This window comes from Perissodus microlepis, chromosome 20, assembly GCF_051167445.1.
Source record: "Perissodus microlepis isolate ML-2025 ecotype Zambia chromosome 20, ASM5116744v1, whole genome shotgun sequence".
NCBI lineage: Eukaryota > Metazoa > Chordata > Actinopteri > Cichliformes > Cichlidae > Perissodus > Perissodus microlepis.
The window spans coordinates 6,684,159-6,700,198 of NC_140480.1; the positions used below are offsets into that span (position 1 = coordinate 6,684,159).

At 37.0% G+C, this 16,040-nt stretch overlaps 1 protein-coding gene across 2 annotated transcripts; it reads right to left on the minus strand.

The window, feature by feature from the left end:
• Nucleotides 1-76: 76 nt before the first annotated feature.
• Nucleotides 77-15,792, minus strand: wrap73 (WD repeat containing, antisense to TP73). Of its 2 annotated transcripts, none has more exons than XM_084915980.1 (13): nucleotides 15,658-15,792; nucleotides 14,640-14,753; nucleotides 14,326-14,478; nucleotides 13,331-13,447; nucleotides 5,763-5,835; nucleotides 4,921-5,024; nucleotides 3,879-3,965; nucleotides 3,083-3,217; nucleotides 2,736-2,813; nucleotides 2,556-2,658; nucleotides 2,326-2,451; nucleotides 1,509-1,700; nucleotides 77-498 (listed from the first exon to the last, which is right to left on the minus strand). In XM_084915980.1, exons 2-13 carry the CDS (start codon nucleotides 14,706-14,708, stop codon nucleotides 386-388), a joined length of 1,350 nt encoding a protein of 449 aa, XP_084772106.1. In that variant the 5' UTR covers nucleotides 14,709-14,753; nucleotides 15,658-15,792; the 3' UTR covers nucleotides 77-385. The 2 variants fall into 2 exon arrangements, with proteins under 2 accessions (XP_084772106.1, XP_084772107.1); XM_084915981.1 differs by lacking the exon at nucleotides 15,658-15,792 and adding an exon at nucleotides 15,176-15,648.
• Nucleotides 15,793-16,040: the final 248 nt, after the last annotated feature.

The following is a 16,040-nucleotide window of genomic DNA, read 5'->3' on the forward strand; positions in this document are numbered from 1 at the left end:
AACATGACATATACCGAAAACAAATCATATTGATTAAAGGCTGAACACACTTTTAAAAAACTCCCATAAGCAACTATATTTATGACAAAGTTTATTTAGAACAAATATAAAATTTCAAGGTGAAACAGGAAATTCTAGCACTAAGTGAAATCTATAGAAAATTGTAAACTTTCACATTCTCACAGTGTTTGCAACTAGTGCTGAGTACATATTTATCAGTACGAATCGCTTTCAATGTTCCAGTAGCCCACACTTTTAAGAACAGCTACAGTCCAGCATATGCAAGCTAACATGTTCAGGAGTGTTCTCACTGGTCATTGACTCAGCTTGTGTGTACAGCTAAATAAGACTGAACTATGACCCAGTTATTTTCTTTTTGTGTGCTTTACTTGTCTTCTTCATCAGTTTCCATGTAGCACAAACACAGCTGCTCCTTTCCAAGAAGTATCAAGGAGTTGCCACTGCAATGCCAGTTCAGAGAATGAACTTGAAAACCACCTGGCAGGAATAAAAGCGAGATAACTGTGATGTCAATGCCTTTACACATAAACATGCTCATAGTAAGAAATCAGTATCTAAAAAATACACTTCAACTTTGTGTAATGAGATTTTCAATTCCAGGGACATTTAAAGCAATAAATGTAAAGAAACAACAGAGACATTCTACATGTAAATACAGACATAGAGTAAATTGATTCTATTTTCAATTATAAACAACACAATCTTAAACTAAAGGCAATATGTGACTATGTTGCTGTGAAACTACAGGGTGGGCCATTTATATGGATACACCGTAATAACATGGGAATGGTTGGTGATATTAAAGTCCTGTTTGTGGCACATTATTATATGTGAGGTGGCAAACTCCTCAAGATAGGTGGTGACCATGGTGGCCATTTAGAAGTCGGCCATTTTGGATACAACTTTTGTTTTTTCAATAGGAAGAGGGCCATGTGACACATCAAACTTATTGGTAATGTCACAAGAAAAACAATGGTGTGCTTGGGTTCAACGTTTCAACGTAACTGATGTGTCACATGGCCCTCTTCCTATTGTAGCTTTTTAAGATGAACTAGAATTTCAGCCAGTTCTAATTTTGTTGCTAAAAATTTTGGCAACAACCTTTGACTAAAACTAAACTTTGATGCTTAAATTATAATTAAAACGAATAATGTTTACATCAAAAGACTACGATTTAAAATAAATCAATATTTGCTGATTTCCACTCATTTCAGCCATGCTGTTTTAAACAATTTGAGAATAACAAAGCAAAAGCATGTTTGGTGTCAATCTTAAGTTCTATTTCATATCAGTGTTTAATATTCTATTAGTGTAAAAAATAAAATGAATGAATTTAACAGCGACCTTGTGGTTACCATGGAGATTAAATAAAACGACAGGATGGTTACTGGAGTTCTGCTCCTTTCCTACATCTGAGAACAATGGAATTAAGCTTTGGACTCCCAACTACTTGAAAGTTCAATTGTTTTAGTACCCAAGGAAATTACCTTCAGTTGGGACCTGAACAGCAACACAGCCTCCTGGAGACCAGAGATAGAGCTTGGTGTTGCCAGTACATAGTGCCAGCCGGGGATGGCGTGGGTCCCACTGAAAACATCGTACTGCTGATGTCTGCTCCAGCACAGCCTGCAGGCTCATCATCTGCATGTTCCACACCCAAACAACACTCGCCATGTTGTCTGCAGTGACAAAAACAGTCATACACATTCAAAACCACTCTCAGCCTAAAGAGCCAATACTAGTATCATAACAAATGTACACAACAAAAGTCAGTCAGTTTTGTACTATATAGGGTCAAAATTATGCACACAAGGTCAAAAATATACATAAAGCAGCACATATTTAGTTAATTGTCCCTTAGCACACTGCACCTTGAACCATCAGTATAATTCTTGTTGAAACTGATGTAATTCAAATCAACTTCCTCTCAGCTGAGGATGAAAGCGGTTTCTTTTTAAAACCTCTGCAAGTGGAGTTACAAAATACAGTTACAGACACAGTTAAAGTTGTTTGAACTGATGAACTGATCTGCAGTTGTTTAGAAATGGCTCCAGGACACATTACAGACTTGTGTAATTCAGTTTCTCAGTTCTGAACTATACTTTTGCCTTTGACAAGTTAAGAGGCTTTTTGGGACTTTCACCACCACATATTTAAGAATCTAAGTGGGTGCAGATTATGTTGTGCAATCTTTTAGGCCAAGAAAAAGAGCTGTTTCAAAGGTCAGTATTAATAAAACATTCCTGTCAACAATTAGTGCAACAAGAAAGTTCAATAAAAAAGGTAAAAGAAAAAAAATCTCACCATTTTTGGTGGCTAGATAGTGATTGTTTGAGCTGAATGCCAAAACAGAGACCCCAATCTTTGGGTTAGCTCGGTCTGGGTCTGGTTTGACCACAGGAATTTGGACTGGCAGTGAGCATATCTCATCTAGATGAGGCAACAACAAAGAATTTATAATGAGACAAAATTGGTTACTTGACCTTGGTAATTTCAGACAAATATCACTTTAAAAATGAATACCGCTTACGTACATTTACTCTGTGTGTTGAAGAGTGTGCTGCCAGTAGTGATGTTGTGCAGAGACATTTCGTCAGTGCCAACAGCTGGCCTTCTCTCCACTTCTTTATACACAGTCTAAAACCACAAGAAGGAGTAATTAACTGGCAATCAAACAATGTCTTCCAGGCCCATCAAAAACGCTCAATACTCACAGCTTTTGTGCTTTCCACTGTTGCAGGGTGCTCAAACTGTGCGATTTTTTTCCATGTGATATGATTGATGATGCGCACCTGACATAAGGATAAAAGTGTCTTAATTTCACTGATACTAAAAATTGCACACAACACATTCTGCTCAAAATAAAAATGAACCTGAAACTATACTAAAACTTTTATTTAAGAGAGAACGAAAAAAGCTGTGAAGCTTTTTATGACTTTAGGAGGAACTGCATGAAATTTGTGAAAAGGAAGACCTCATCTTAAAAAAAACCCCAAAACAACAAAAACCAAAAACAGGCAATTATCAGGAAAGAAGCAAAATTTTTTAACATCATCCATACTTTTTCATCATAGCTGCCAATTGCAAGGAACTGGCTACTGGGGCTCCAGGACACAGACTTGACACCCAGCGACCATTCATAGGCACTGTAGGTTGACAGCAACCGGCCATCCAAAGAGTAGAGCAACACCTTATACTGTGTAGAGGATACATACACATGAAACAGTATTAATAATAATGTTTTTATTCTGTTGCTAGCACTTAAGTACAGTGGTTAAGACAACCTTTAGTAAATAGATGTTGCAGACAGATGTCAGTGTGCTTCATTTTTAAATTTAGAAAGCAGTATATATATATATATATATATATGTGTGTGTGTGTGTGTGTGTGTGTGTGTGGATCCCCTTCAACTTATGCATAACATATCTCCGTAAATCTGTTATGTTGGGTGTGGGAACTACAGGATATCTTGCGCTATGGCTTTTTTTTATATGACTTGTTATACAGTGTAATTACATTTTGCAGTATTCCTGTTTCCAATATTATGATACTCCTGTGAGGTGATCAATGCAAATTTGTCCTATCCTGCATAAGTGTTTACATAAAGAACACTTGTACCTATTTATAGTACCCCAACCATGCCTCAAAATTTAAACTGCAGATAATGTTGTTTTATAATTTAAAGCTGACTCTTTGATTACTGTCTTCCTAAACTGGAGTTTTTAAACTATTCACTTGCCATTCTTGCCAGGGTACACTTTACTGGGTGATTCACTGATGACAGGCTCATGTTTAACTGAGATAGATAATTTGACATTACAGTGATGGATCTTTAGTGTATGAGGTAATTAACTAACTTCTAGACAACTGTCCCATACTGCCAGCACACAGCCATTTGGAGACCACTCCAATCCTGCCAGGTCCTGTGTCTCAGTCTCAAAATGCTGTAATAAAAAAGTGACATTAAATGAAGTTAATTATGACATTCATTAAAAAAATGTGAATATCTTAAACTTAATTTTTCCTCATATCTAGCACAATATAAAAAGATAAAAGGAAACAAAATACAAAATAAAAGCTAGTTTCAGCTGTTCCCAGAAACACTGTGTTGGGTGTCCAAGGTTCATAAGTGCACACAAATACCACTCTGTCTGATCTGGTTGAAACAGAGATAAAAGATAAATCTCGGTAACTGACTCTTAGTGCTCCTGGCTCCTTTCATCAGGGCACATTATAGGCCCTGTTAAAAATTATGACCCAGTGACTTGACAGCTCTGCCTTGTTGTGGTCTTGCCGTTTAAGTTGTATTAAACTGGATGATCTCAGACATCTACTTAAAAACAAAGCAGCTATTCAAGTAAGAGACATGAATGCTAATGACTTTAATTAATACTAGAATCTATTCGCCTTTTATGGGATGAGCATTTGCTGCATTACAAACATGTGCCACCTGCTGCTAGAAAAAGCATAAAAGCAAGTGCCTCTCAGCTATTTGTCCCTTACAGCACATACTGTTTTTAGAACTTTCGGACTAAAATTAAAGCACATCAGATATAAAGTAGTTCCCCAGCAGAGCCTGCAGAGAATGATTTCACATCCCATGTTTTGGAGGGAAAAGGGGAAAAATGAAAAAGCAGTAGACCCACACAATGAGATCAAATCAAACTGGTATGAAATTACACAAATACCATAGATTCAATTCTACGTGTTTTAAATATAATGTAGCAGCAAATTTCACGTAACAATAAAGATAGTCATAATGTATGGCTAATAAGTCTATATCTTTTTGGGAATCGAAATTAAGGTCCCTTTCACTGTAGTTTACATGTCTTACTCAATTGATGAGTACATTAAAATGGCCTTACAAACAAAATCTTATGCAGCTGTAGCTCTACTTACCCTGAGTAAATGCCAGTCGTCACACACGAATATACTAACAAAGTCTTTGCAGTCACGACGTTCAGCCAAGGCCATATAGGACCCATCTCTGCTGAAATCTATACCTGTGGGTATACAAATGGTTTCTATGGAAGATCAAGAGGGAATTTGAACAAATTCCAAAGAACAAAAAGTGAGGGAAACAACTCTAAAATGCCACTTTATTTTCTAAAAAAACTGCTCACTGGTAAAATAATAAATAATAATAATAATGGTAAAAGGCACAGTATTAAAAATGTGAGCATCAATGACACATAAAATAATCACTTTTCCTTCACAATTTTTTAAAGAGGATATTTAGTCATAGTAACAGTATAACAGAAAGAATTTCAAAATAATTTCATCTTTCTTTAAAACATGTCTATATAACAGCTTGGAAAAAAGACAACTGTCCATTCTGATCACATAATACATGGCTTAATCTGTTTTTCATTATCTAATTCTTTGGCACCATAAAGTCTGGTATGCAACCATCATGGCGATATTATTTATATGACAGCTCTGAAGATACACAGGTTGCAAAAGGGCATGGTATTACATGTGGAAAATGGGGAGAGTCAGACACAATCATTTTTCCACTAGTTGTTGACAGGCCTGTTATGAAGAGCATGCCCCATTTACTGAAGAGAGGCACAGCTGTCAGCATAGAGGACCATAGTTTGGACCCATATCCTTGGGTAGAGCCACAAGGTAAAGAACGGCATGTGATTCATGGGGAATGCCAAGGCATTTAGACTGCTGGCCATGTCCTCAGGTACACTCGTAGTAGACATACATTCATATCATATCAATTTCATACTCACCTTTCTGACATGCTTTGGGATACTTGATGTAAGATACAGCTTTAGTGCACAGTGACCAGACGGTGATTCTCAACTGTAACCAAAACAGAGAAAACAAAGAAAAGGAAACCATATATTATCTTCCAAGTTAAATGATGGAAAAGATCATTCTACCAGACAATAAAAAGAGTGTAAACACATCCATCCCTTTAACTGCAATGACACATTCACACTATTCGACCACTGGTCTTCAATAAGAAAATTTAATTATAAGTTATTTGGTAAGTGTTACATCCATATGGCAAGTGGCTGTCAATAGACACCAATATGAGGTCAGTCAACCAGAACACATTTCTATATGTAAAGATCAGCTATGCAAATCCAGACTGCATTTCCCACCATGCACTTTAACAGCTGTGGAAAGACTGTCTTATGTCTTTGAAGGGGCAAAATCTCTGTGAGAGTCAATCTATCATTAGACGATGGCCTGAAAAGGCCAAGTGTGTGGAGTGTTGTCAATCAGTGTGCTTCCCCAGGGAATGAATACACGTTTAAGACTTGTAGCCACTGAAAGGGACCAAAAGAATTAAGTTTAAATTAAGACCTCTTTAAATTAAGTTTAAACCTGTTTGTTTTAAGTTTAAGTTTAAGTTAAAGTTTTAAGTTAAGTTAAGTTTAAACCTGTTTAAATTAAGACTTGAGCACATAAAATTAACAGATACAAAACAACATCTCAACACATAGCAGGAATAGGACCAGTCAATTTAGTAGCCAAGATGTAATGTCAGACATGTTTGCCACAAGTGTGACAAATTGACAGCAAGTTGTGCACATTGCCACAAATGAGAAGCAGCTAACTGACCACAAGTCGGCATAACAAAGAGAACACATGTGTTAATTCTAAGTTTTGACAGCAGTCACTTAAATACCCAGCGGCCTCACTTCAGCCAGACTCATGCCAACAAAAGCAAGTGGCCAAACATGACAGATATGCTGATCTAAGGAGTATGACAAGCGGTATCTTGACCTTCAAATAAGGAGCACCAGAAGACTCTTGAGACACTGTTACAGAATACGTGGTTTGTACTGCCTATGTGTATGTGTTAAGATGTTCAGAGATTGATTGATGAAGTTAGATTCAGTAGCAAAACTCAACCTTGTTGCCAATTTCCCCCAGTGTTCACTATAATACAATTGCAACATTACCATTCCAACAACAAATTTCTAAAACTTCCAGATGCTAGAAAAACAAGTTTTGTGATATCCCATCGACGCAAATTTTCTGGGCTGAGCAGATGAATCACTTTTTATGTTTTGTCTCCAGTTTTGTGCAAAGGAATATTATTTTTGAATCCTCAATTAAGACCTTAAAAAGAATTTTTTCAGTCTTAATTTTTAAGACTGGTCAATGTTAATTGACTGGTCAATGTAAATTTTTTAATACTACAATTTTTTTGTAATTGTAGTATTACATCTGTTTAAATAGTAATGGCAAAAAGCATGCTGAACAAAAATGTGAATAACAATTTGAACAGTTTAAATTGAATTGTTAAAAAGGCAAGGGCTTTTTTGTATAATTTAAGGTTATTGAAGAAAAGCATTTTTTATCCTTGGAAATAAATGGTTTCATTTGAGTCTGATAATATGAGTAGAAGTAACAGCAATAATAAATTATTCTTCAAATAACACTTTATTTTTGGCAGTAAAAAATAATGTAATTTCCATTTAAGAATGGGCAGAGTTAAAACTACTGAAGTGATGAGGCCTTCATCAGAGTGTACAGACAGATATTTGAAACGGTCCAAGTCTGTCACCTGACTGGACTGAAGTGTTGACCCGCGTGTTTGGTCCAGACATCCAGCTGTGTAGGCTCTGTAATAACACCGCACCGCACGCTTCCTGGACATCCCCTCAGACATGGTGCCATGACAACTAATACCAACAGCGCTCAAACACAAACAGACTTACACTTCTTAAATACCCTGAATCCACCACATAAGGGGCGCTGGGAGATCAAGACCCAAAGGCAATGTAACTTTAAACCTGGTGGAGGAAGGTTAGCATGAGGAAAATAGGTGAGAAATGCTTTTCTGTGTAGAGTGAGACTCTTATGTGGTAAAACTACCCCTTTAGATAAAGTATCCTCACCAAAGGTAAGCAGAAACGTAGGACTACAGTTCGGGGGCAGGAGTGGTGTTAAAGACAAAACTCTCCTAAAAAAGCTGCTGTTTATTTATCAGAGAAAATTGTTACGAAAAGCCCTTGGAGACTATACTAGAAGGTGGAGCAAATAATAATCATGACATATTATGACAAGTCAATATTCTTAAAATGATGTCATCAAATATTGGGGTTAATTTATACCACTAAATACATGTAATATGTGATATAAGGTATTCTTAAAAAAATAAAATCAAAATTTGGGGACCTTCCCATCAGGAAAACCTGTGGGCAATATGATAACTACAAGAATGTAAATACTACAGTTACTGACAGCAATCTGGAATAAAACGTACCCATCAGCCATTCTTGTTGCGCGCCTAAGCGAGTGTGAGAGAATGGTCGAGTGTATTTGATGCCATATAGGCCTATCTGTCAGCAGAGGATTAGCTTGTAGGCATTCCACGTAGAAAGCCATCTCAAACCAATATAGCCTATTTCTCCTGTTACAGCCTTATGATGCTACCAAGGAACAGGAGCCTTTCACAGCCCACATAGGGTATGGGTGAGCTATTGTCCCCTGCTGCAGTGCTTAGGCTCCCTAAATTTACAGTTCGTTCCGGTAGCATTGTTGGCAGCCACATTGCTGCCAACAATGCTACACGTTAGCAAGGCTACAGCTGTACTAGTAAAGAATTCTAAGGCTAATCTGATCCCAACAATGTAAAAACCATTAGATAAGTCAAGCTCAGCAATGTCCTTGGCTGGACTTTTTCCACCCTCAGTTAGTAAAGCAGGATTAATGTGGATGTGCGAGTGGCATTTTGTGAGGTCCTAAGATAAATGAATGGAATTCAAACAGGAGACCAGTTGCGTGAAGTCTCACAATACATAGGCTAAGTTTCAGCAATGTGACTTTTTATTACATCTATGACAAATGTTTTAAAAATCTGGGAAAAAACAAAGTAGTTGGCTTTAAGGTGCTTCATTTCACAACATTTAAAGTAGTGATTAGTGGTTCTGACTTCTACAGCTTTTGTTAACACTAGATAGAATATATAATCATTTTGATACAGCCACAATGACAGTTGTGACCTAGAAATTTGAAAGATCTTTTGCTTAAAAAACAAAACAAAAGAAAAAAACAACTGAGACAGCCAGACAAACACAGACAGCAGATTTATTGATACATAGACAGACAAACACATACACAGAGGCATGATCCACACCACAGGCAGCTGTCCCTAAACAAGTTAATATAGCAGGCTGTTTATGAGTGGGTTGAAATTTAAGCCTGACACGAACACCCGCCTGGCACAGCCTTAATGAAATCTTGGGCCGGGGTGAAGGTAAGTTCAGTGGGCTCTCTGGAAATGCCACAACAAGTTCCTAATTTTTCTCTGTTAATTAAATTGGTTTTGAAACCTGCACCACAAAAGGCTGCTCAGAAAGCAGCAAGTAAAACTACTTACATCTAGCCAGTTATGAGAGAGATGAGTAACTACAGGTTTTTGACTCCATAACAGCAAAGATTAAATGCTTATACTAATATAAACATGTTTTGACAAAAACCTAGAGTTTTTGACAATGACTAAACCAAAGTGTTACTTCAGCAGAAAGTTTGCACAATAACCATATTGAGCAGCAGCTTCACCTGTCACAGACAGACACAGCAGCTGCAATTGTTCACACAACAGTGGCACTCCATGCTGTCTGACATTGGCCTTTTAAATTGAGTAATGACCATTAAACGTAGCACATAAAGTATCATATCTCCTTTTCACAGTACATGCAGAATATTTTCCTCAAGTGCCAGTGTATTATAATTGCTCTGACATCTGTTTGTCTTGGAGCTTGTCTGTTTTTTGGGGCTCATTTCTGAGAGTTGTTTACCAGAACTACTTGGTTTGATTTGGTTTGTACAAAATAGAACGTTAATTTATAGATACACCGTTCTCAGACTGAATTTACATTTTCACTTGTCTTCATAGAAAGATAAAATAATCTGCACTGGTTAGACCTTTCAGCCTTAGTGGTTCTACAACACAAACTAAAACACCAATGGCACAAAGCCGCCATATGACAAAAAAGGTATGGTATTAGGAGCAACTTGGGGTTCCTTGGCCAAGGACGTTTCAACATAAAGAGGGGTAGGGACTGACATGGGAAACCTCATCTACTACCTGATCCCAGTGACAATATCAGTATAGCACAACATATTCCAAGAAACTCACAAAAAACAGCCTTCAAATTAAAGGAAAATGAGCTCTACAAAAAAATTCCATATAACACTGATTTCAGGCTAAAACTAGGGCGGCACAATTAGTCGTTAGAAAATCGCGATCTCAATTCATACTTATGTGCGATCTCATTTCGAAATGACAACGATTTAAAAAAAAAAAAAAAAAAAAAAAAAAAAAAAAAAAAGATGACGATTGTACCGCATTTTGATCCAGGACATAAGCTGCATGAAAACAAGCGCTCACTCTTCATGCTCAACAAATGACAAGGGCGGAGGCTTATACCACGTGATACAGAAGTCAGCTGGCAGGGAAAAAAACAACGGAGAGCACATGAGAGATGACGAAGCTGTAAAGGCCAAGAAAGTGACGGGAATCCATCCTACCTGAAAAAACATCGTACCCAATGTTTCTGCGCAGACGCGGCGCATGCGCACAACACCAACGCCGAATTAACTTCTTTTTCTCTTACCCATCCGGAATACTTCTTAAGGTTATGGTTATGGTTAGGGTTATGGTTAGGGGTAGGGTTAGGTTTAGTCGCAAGTCACCGTCAAATTATAATACAGGTAGGACGTTTTGTCAGAGTAGGATGGTTTCTCAGAACACCGTCCCGCAACTATTTTAAAAATGTTGCACTACCTGCTCTATACACGCAGTGTCGAGCAACAGTGGAGACGGAATTACAAGCAGTACAACATTTTGCGGCAACGACAAAATGCGGGACATTTATTGTTTTTATGTTTATTTATTGTTTTTATGTTCAGTCTCAACTGTTACAAAGTTGATGTGCAGTTAATAAGTGCAATAAATATTTATATTGGAAAAGAAAATCGTGAGAGAATCGTGATCTTAATTCTAAGCAAAAAAATCGTGATTCTCATTTTATGCAAAATCGTGCAGCCCTAGCTAAAACTACAAAAATTCTTTCTATTCTAGCATAATTTGCTTCTTTTCTTTTATAGTTTTACTTTTTGACTGTGATTTGAACCAAAACTGCACTTTGCTATACCACAAAAGGTGCAAAGCTTAACAAGTTAATATTAACTATGTAGTACATGTAATTAATGAAAACAATAAATTTTTTTGTCCTAATGATGGATACAACGTTTTTCCTCTTTTCTCCTTTAGTTGCTTTTAAGGTTTTTTAGAACCTGTTTGCAGCACTTGGATATTGGACGAAAAGGTGATTAAAAGGTAAATAAAAGTAATGACATCAGTTTCATTTTCTAATAGCCACATATAAGTTAATTAAAAAAAACAAACGTATAGTTAAGAAATGAAAGAAAGAACTCTGACATTTTGTTAGAGAAACTATAATTAAGTATCAAGAATCAAGAATCACCACAGCAAGGCACTGACAGCAAGCAATTTAAATGAGGTTATGTGGAATGTGTTCACAATTCAACGTAGAAACATAAGAAAAATGAGTACAGTTTATATTAACCATTCAAAACTGCCCACACACATGCTCAAATGCAAGATTACTGCACTAAGACTGTCTATTCACTAAGCTGAACACAAATTGCCATAGATCTTTAGGGAAAGAAAAAGCATTTCTTTCAAATTCTTTTCCTTTTTAAACTTTATTTATTAATAAAATTCTGACCAAAACAAAGCAGACATACCACAGACACTTGCACTCTACTCCAGACAAGACACAGTTGTGTATTAGACCACAACACCTGTTAAATGATTCCTGGAATCTGGTTCAGTGTTACAGACATGGCCTACCAGTGCCTCCGTCGTATTCCACAAGCCCCAAGGGTAGCTGCTATAACAGCACCCCTTACAACATATGCTTACTATGGAGAGAATATAAAAGAGGAATTTGGAGGCACAGGCAATTTATTTGGTTTGTACTTAGTTTTATATACTGGCGCAATCTCAAAATCTCCTCAGCTGGAATTTGGTGGGTGCATGTACATACTGCATGAGACTTCGAATTTCAAATATTTTAAGTAATGATATAAAACAGCGGTCCCCAACCTTTTTTGCGCCACGGACCGGTTTATGCCCGACAATATTTTCACGGACCGGCCTTTAAGGTGTCGCGGATAAATACAACAAAATAAAACTAGTACCGGTACCGAAAAAAAGAAGATTTATTCATAACACACGTGAAAAGACCCAGGAAAACCGAGTAAACGATAAAAACGATAACAAAATAATGCTGAAAACCGATAAAAACCCTGAAAACCATACATTTCACACCTGAGCCTCTACTCTCGCGGCCCGGTACCAAACGACTCACGGACCGGTACCGGTCCGAGGCCCAGGGGGTTGGGAACCGCTGATATAAAACATAAAAAGATGCAATCTTAAAGACTTTTGTCTGTACTTTCTCCTTAGAGAAACAAGCTATTTCTGGTATCAAATATGTACTCCTGTTTTGCAAGGTCATTACTGTGGAGTGAAGGAATGTCCACAAGTCACGACTACTGATGATTTTAAAAGGAGAACAAAATCTAATTTCCACATACTATGTATTCTTGGATCTGATGTTTAGAGCATACTACTATCAGCTACAAGTGAACCATAACTAACAGTCAAATAGTCATCAAGGATGGAAATCATTATAAAGCGCCTTGAGGCAACTGTTGATGTGATTTGAACTGTCCATGTGATTTGGCACTGTACAAATAAAATGAAATTGAATTTAAATAAAATGAAATGAGCATTTTGGCTCTTGTCTTATAAAACATATTTCTGCTTGGCTTTTTATTTGGGCAGTAAAAGTAACAGCCATATAAATTATTAATGTTATTCATTTAACCTGCTCCTGGTTAGTGTATGGCGTTTCTGATCTGGTTGGTTTTAATCCATCAGTGTTGGTAAGCCTACAGTTACTGTATTTTTATGACCAATAAAACATCATTAAATAGACTTGATGCCAAACAAAATACCAGACCTCCATCGGAAGGGCATATACACATTGCACTGGTGTTCCAGAGGTACTAGAAGCCCATGTATGACAGGACGCTAACAGGAGGGCGGCTATGAAATCAGGCTGAATACATGTAGCAGGTGGGGGGTGTAGGGGGCAGTCAAGAAAGGCTCTGGTGTCTGGCTATTTTCAGGTCCCCCGTTCCTTGCAAGCCAGCAACAGTTGATACCAGACAAGCATAAAACACATTTCCATGTGCATCAATGCACATACACACACGCAGAAACCAACTTCACACTTACATGGAACTCGGTGGTGTTGAGAATGTGACGTCCATCTGGACTCCAGCGTGAGGAGACTAGTCCTATTGAACCCTCATCAATCTTGCAGTGCCAGTCCGGCTGTTCAAGAGACCACACCTGAGAAAAAAAACGTCAGAAGGAAGAGAGCGCGACACCAGGACATCAAACGGCAATTACTCAAGACATCCTTTACACACATCCTCTAACTTTCTGTTTGATTTCAAACAGTAAGAACACATCAGACACAATGAAAGACTGGCACTGGATACCCTTTCAAAGGTAAGCAACTTGAGCTACGATGTGCATGAAACTGACATCACTTCAGTAACAATAATTACTGCAATTCTGTCACTTTGAACACTTTTTGATCATCCTAAAATAAAGAAGTTAAAGCACAATAAAAAATAAACAGCATGGTTCTAGATCATCCAATGACAGAAGTAATGAATATTAAAATTTATTGTACCTATTTGAATGCTAAATAGTGAGTTTCACTGAAAGCAGTCTCAGACTACTTCATCTAATGTGGAGTCTACTGTGTCCTTAAAGTAACAGCAATAAGAATGTATGTATAAAAAAGTTCATTAGTATACATTTTTAAGACTAAAAGAAGGATGTACATGTGATTGAGACTTCAAACAGGACATGTCTAAAGCCACCAAAAATTTAAAGTACAATATACAATCTCAAAAAATTACAACTGAAGATACGGAGCATTTGTTTTGAAGAAGTATTTCTGTATGTCATTTCTAAATTTAGGGAATGTGGCATAACTGGTCTATTGGTAGTTTGATTAAATAGAGCCTGTCCAACTAAAATCCACATGCATCACTTTAGTATTCAGTTTCTATCAATCCCCCCAAAAAACCCAACATTATTTAAAAGAGTTTGTAATTATTTGTATAATCGTGAACAGTGTTGAACTAGTAGACTGACCACCTTTATTCACACCATATAAATGGTCAGATAGCCACATTACTTTTCTCTCAACCTACCTGTACTAGTCCTCTCTTGTACATAGCACACAGAATAAAGAGAGAATCAGAGGACCACTCCATATGAGATATTTGGTCAAGGCAGGTATACAGGTGCATAATCTGCAAGGTGCCCACATCTCGCACCACTAACCTGTACTGCACACATGTAGCCTGAGGAGTAAAGCCAAAGACAACAATCAGCAAGGAAATTACCTATTTCCATCTTATCCATATGGAAATGGTAACATAAAATGGGAATGAAAAAGATTTCTTTCTACTGAAAACAATTAAAATACTACAAAAAATACATATTGCATTACTCAAACACTTACCAAATACTTTCCATCTGGGGAAACTTTACAAAGCTGATTGGACTGCTTGAAGACCTCAGAGAAATTCATCTTACAGTGACAATTGTTTTGCCATCTATGAAGCACAATTTCCAACTGAAATGAAATTGATTAAGACATTAAATCTTTTACGGTAAAGGACAAAGGTTGGTTAAAGATAAATCAGAGCTGTAATATTTTCAGCTAATATTATTTTATTATTATTCACACTTTTGGAAATACGTTTCCAAAAATACTTGTGTCTATTTTTCTTACACTACATTTTCCATAACATTATTTACTATAGTTATAGTTTATTATGTTTTTATGTCATTTCGATGTTGTAAACTGTGCACTGTGAACATAACAGCTCAATAGGGGACACGGGTTAGAAATTAGCAATAAACTCTATGTGCAGCGCATCAGTTTCATGCTCCGCACTGGGAACATGTTAAACGTCATTGTCCTTTTCAAATACATAAATTTTAACTAAAACAACTGCAAAAGATTTGCAATTTGTACCACTCATGCCAACTTACGTAGTTTGCAGGTATTAACACGTGATGGCGCTAAAGGTCCAAGAAAATGACTAAGCCTCAAAAAATAGGCATGCAGAAAATACACAAAAAACTGTTTCGTACAGGAAAATAACTCGACTTATATGGCAACTACTTAGCTACATAAAACGGACTTAATCCTTTCCCAAATTGAGCATCATCACAAACAAAGCAATTTTCGTAGCTATCTTGGTTTAGCTAACTCTTAAGAAAGACCTGGAGGAAACTAATTCGTCGAGCAAAGCATGTCTGAAAGATGTGTTTCACTGCGATTTTTGTCACTGGTATCAAATTATTTAACCAGTGAATAAGAACTGACCACTACATGCTTAAGGTAAAGTTAGCTGTTTAACTAGCTGTCACCAATGACTGAGCTCGCTCGAGGCTAGCATGTAATGCTACTAGCAACGAAAAACTCTATGGTAGCTTTCGACCAAATATCACCGTTTAATGCAAACACTTACTTCTAGCTTTACTTGAGTTGTTTTTGTCACTTAAAAGATTAACGTAAAAAGTTCAAGAAAGACTTCAGAAAAGTTTTTTTTCCACATGACTGCCTTCTTGTGCATACGCTGTTGATTCAACTGCTGCTGGTTTGTTTGGACGAATACATGACGACATACTGGTGTTGTCCAATCAGCGTTTGCTGTTAGAGTTTTCTTGCCTTCTGGGAAATGTAGTTCATAAGTGTGTTTTGACTTGTTTCTCTACTGCTCGTGAGCGTGTGTTTCTGTACCAAATCAATACAAACCTATAAGCATCATATTATCATCACAGGGTTATGGGCTTTTAATCGTGTAGTGTAATTTAGAATATGATACTTTTTTTCATTTCGCTCATTGCCTTA

Bases quoted from the DNA above. Each gene is read 5' to 3' on its own strand.
- wrap73 (XM_084915980.1), bottom strand. From the start codon at position 14,708: ATGAATTTCTCTGAGGTCTTCAAGCAGTCCAATCAGCTTTGTAAAGTT. The intron at 3,218-3,878 runs GTTAGTTAATTA...TCCTCTACACAG, and splicing joins TATGGGACAGTTGTCTAGAA to TATAAGGTGTTGCTCTACTC. The intron at 2,659-2,735 runs GTGAGTATTGAG...TTGTGGTTTTAG, and splicing joins CAGTGGAAAGCACAAAAGCT to ACTGTGTATAAAGAAGTGGA.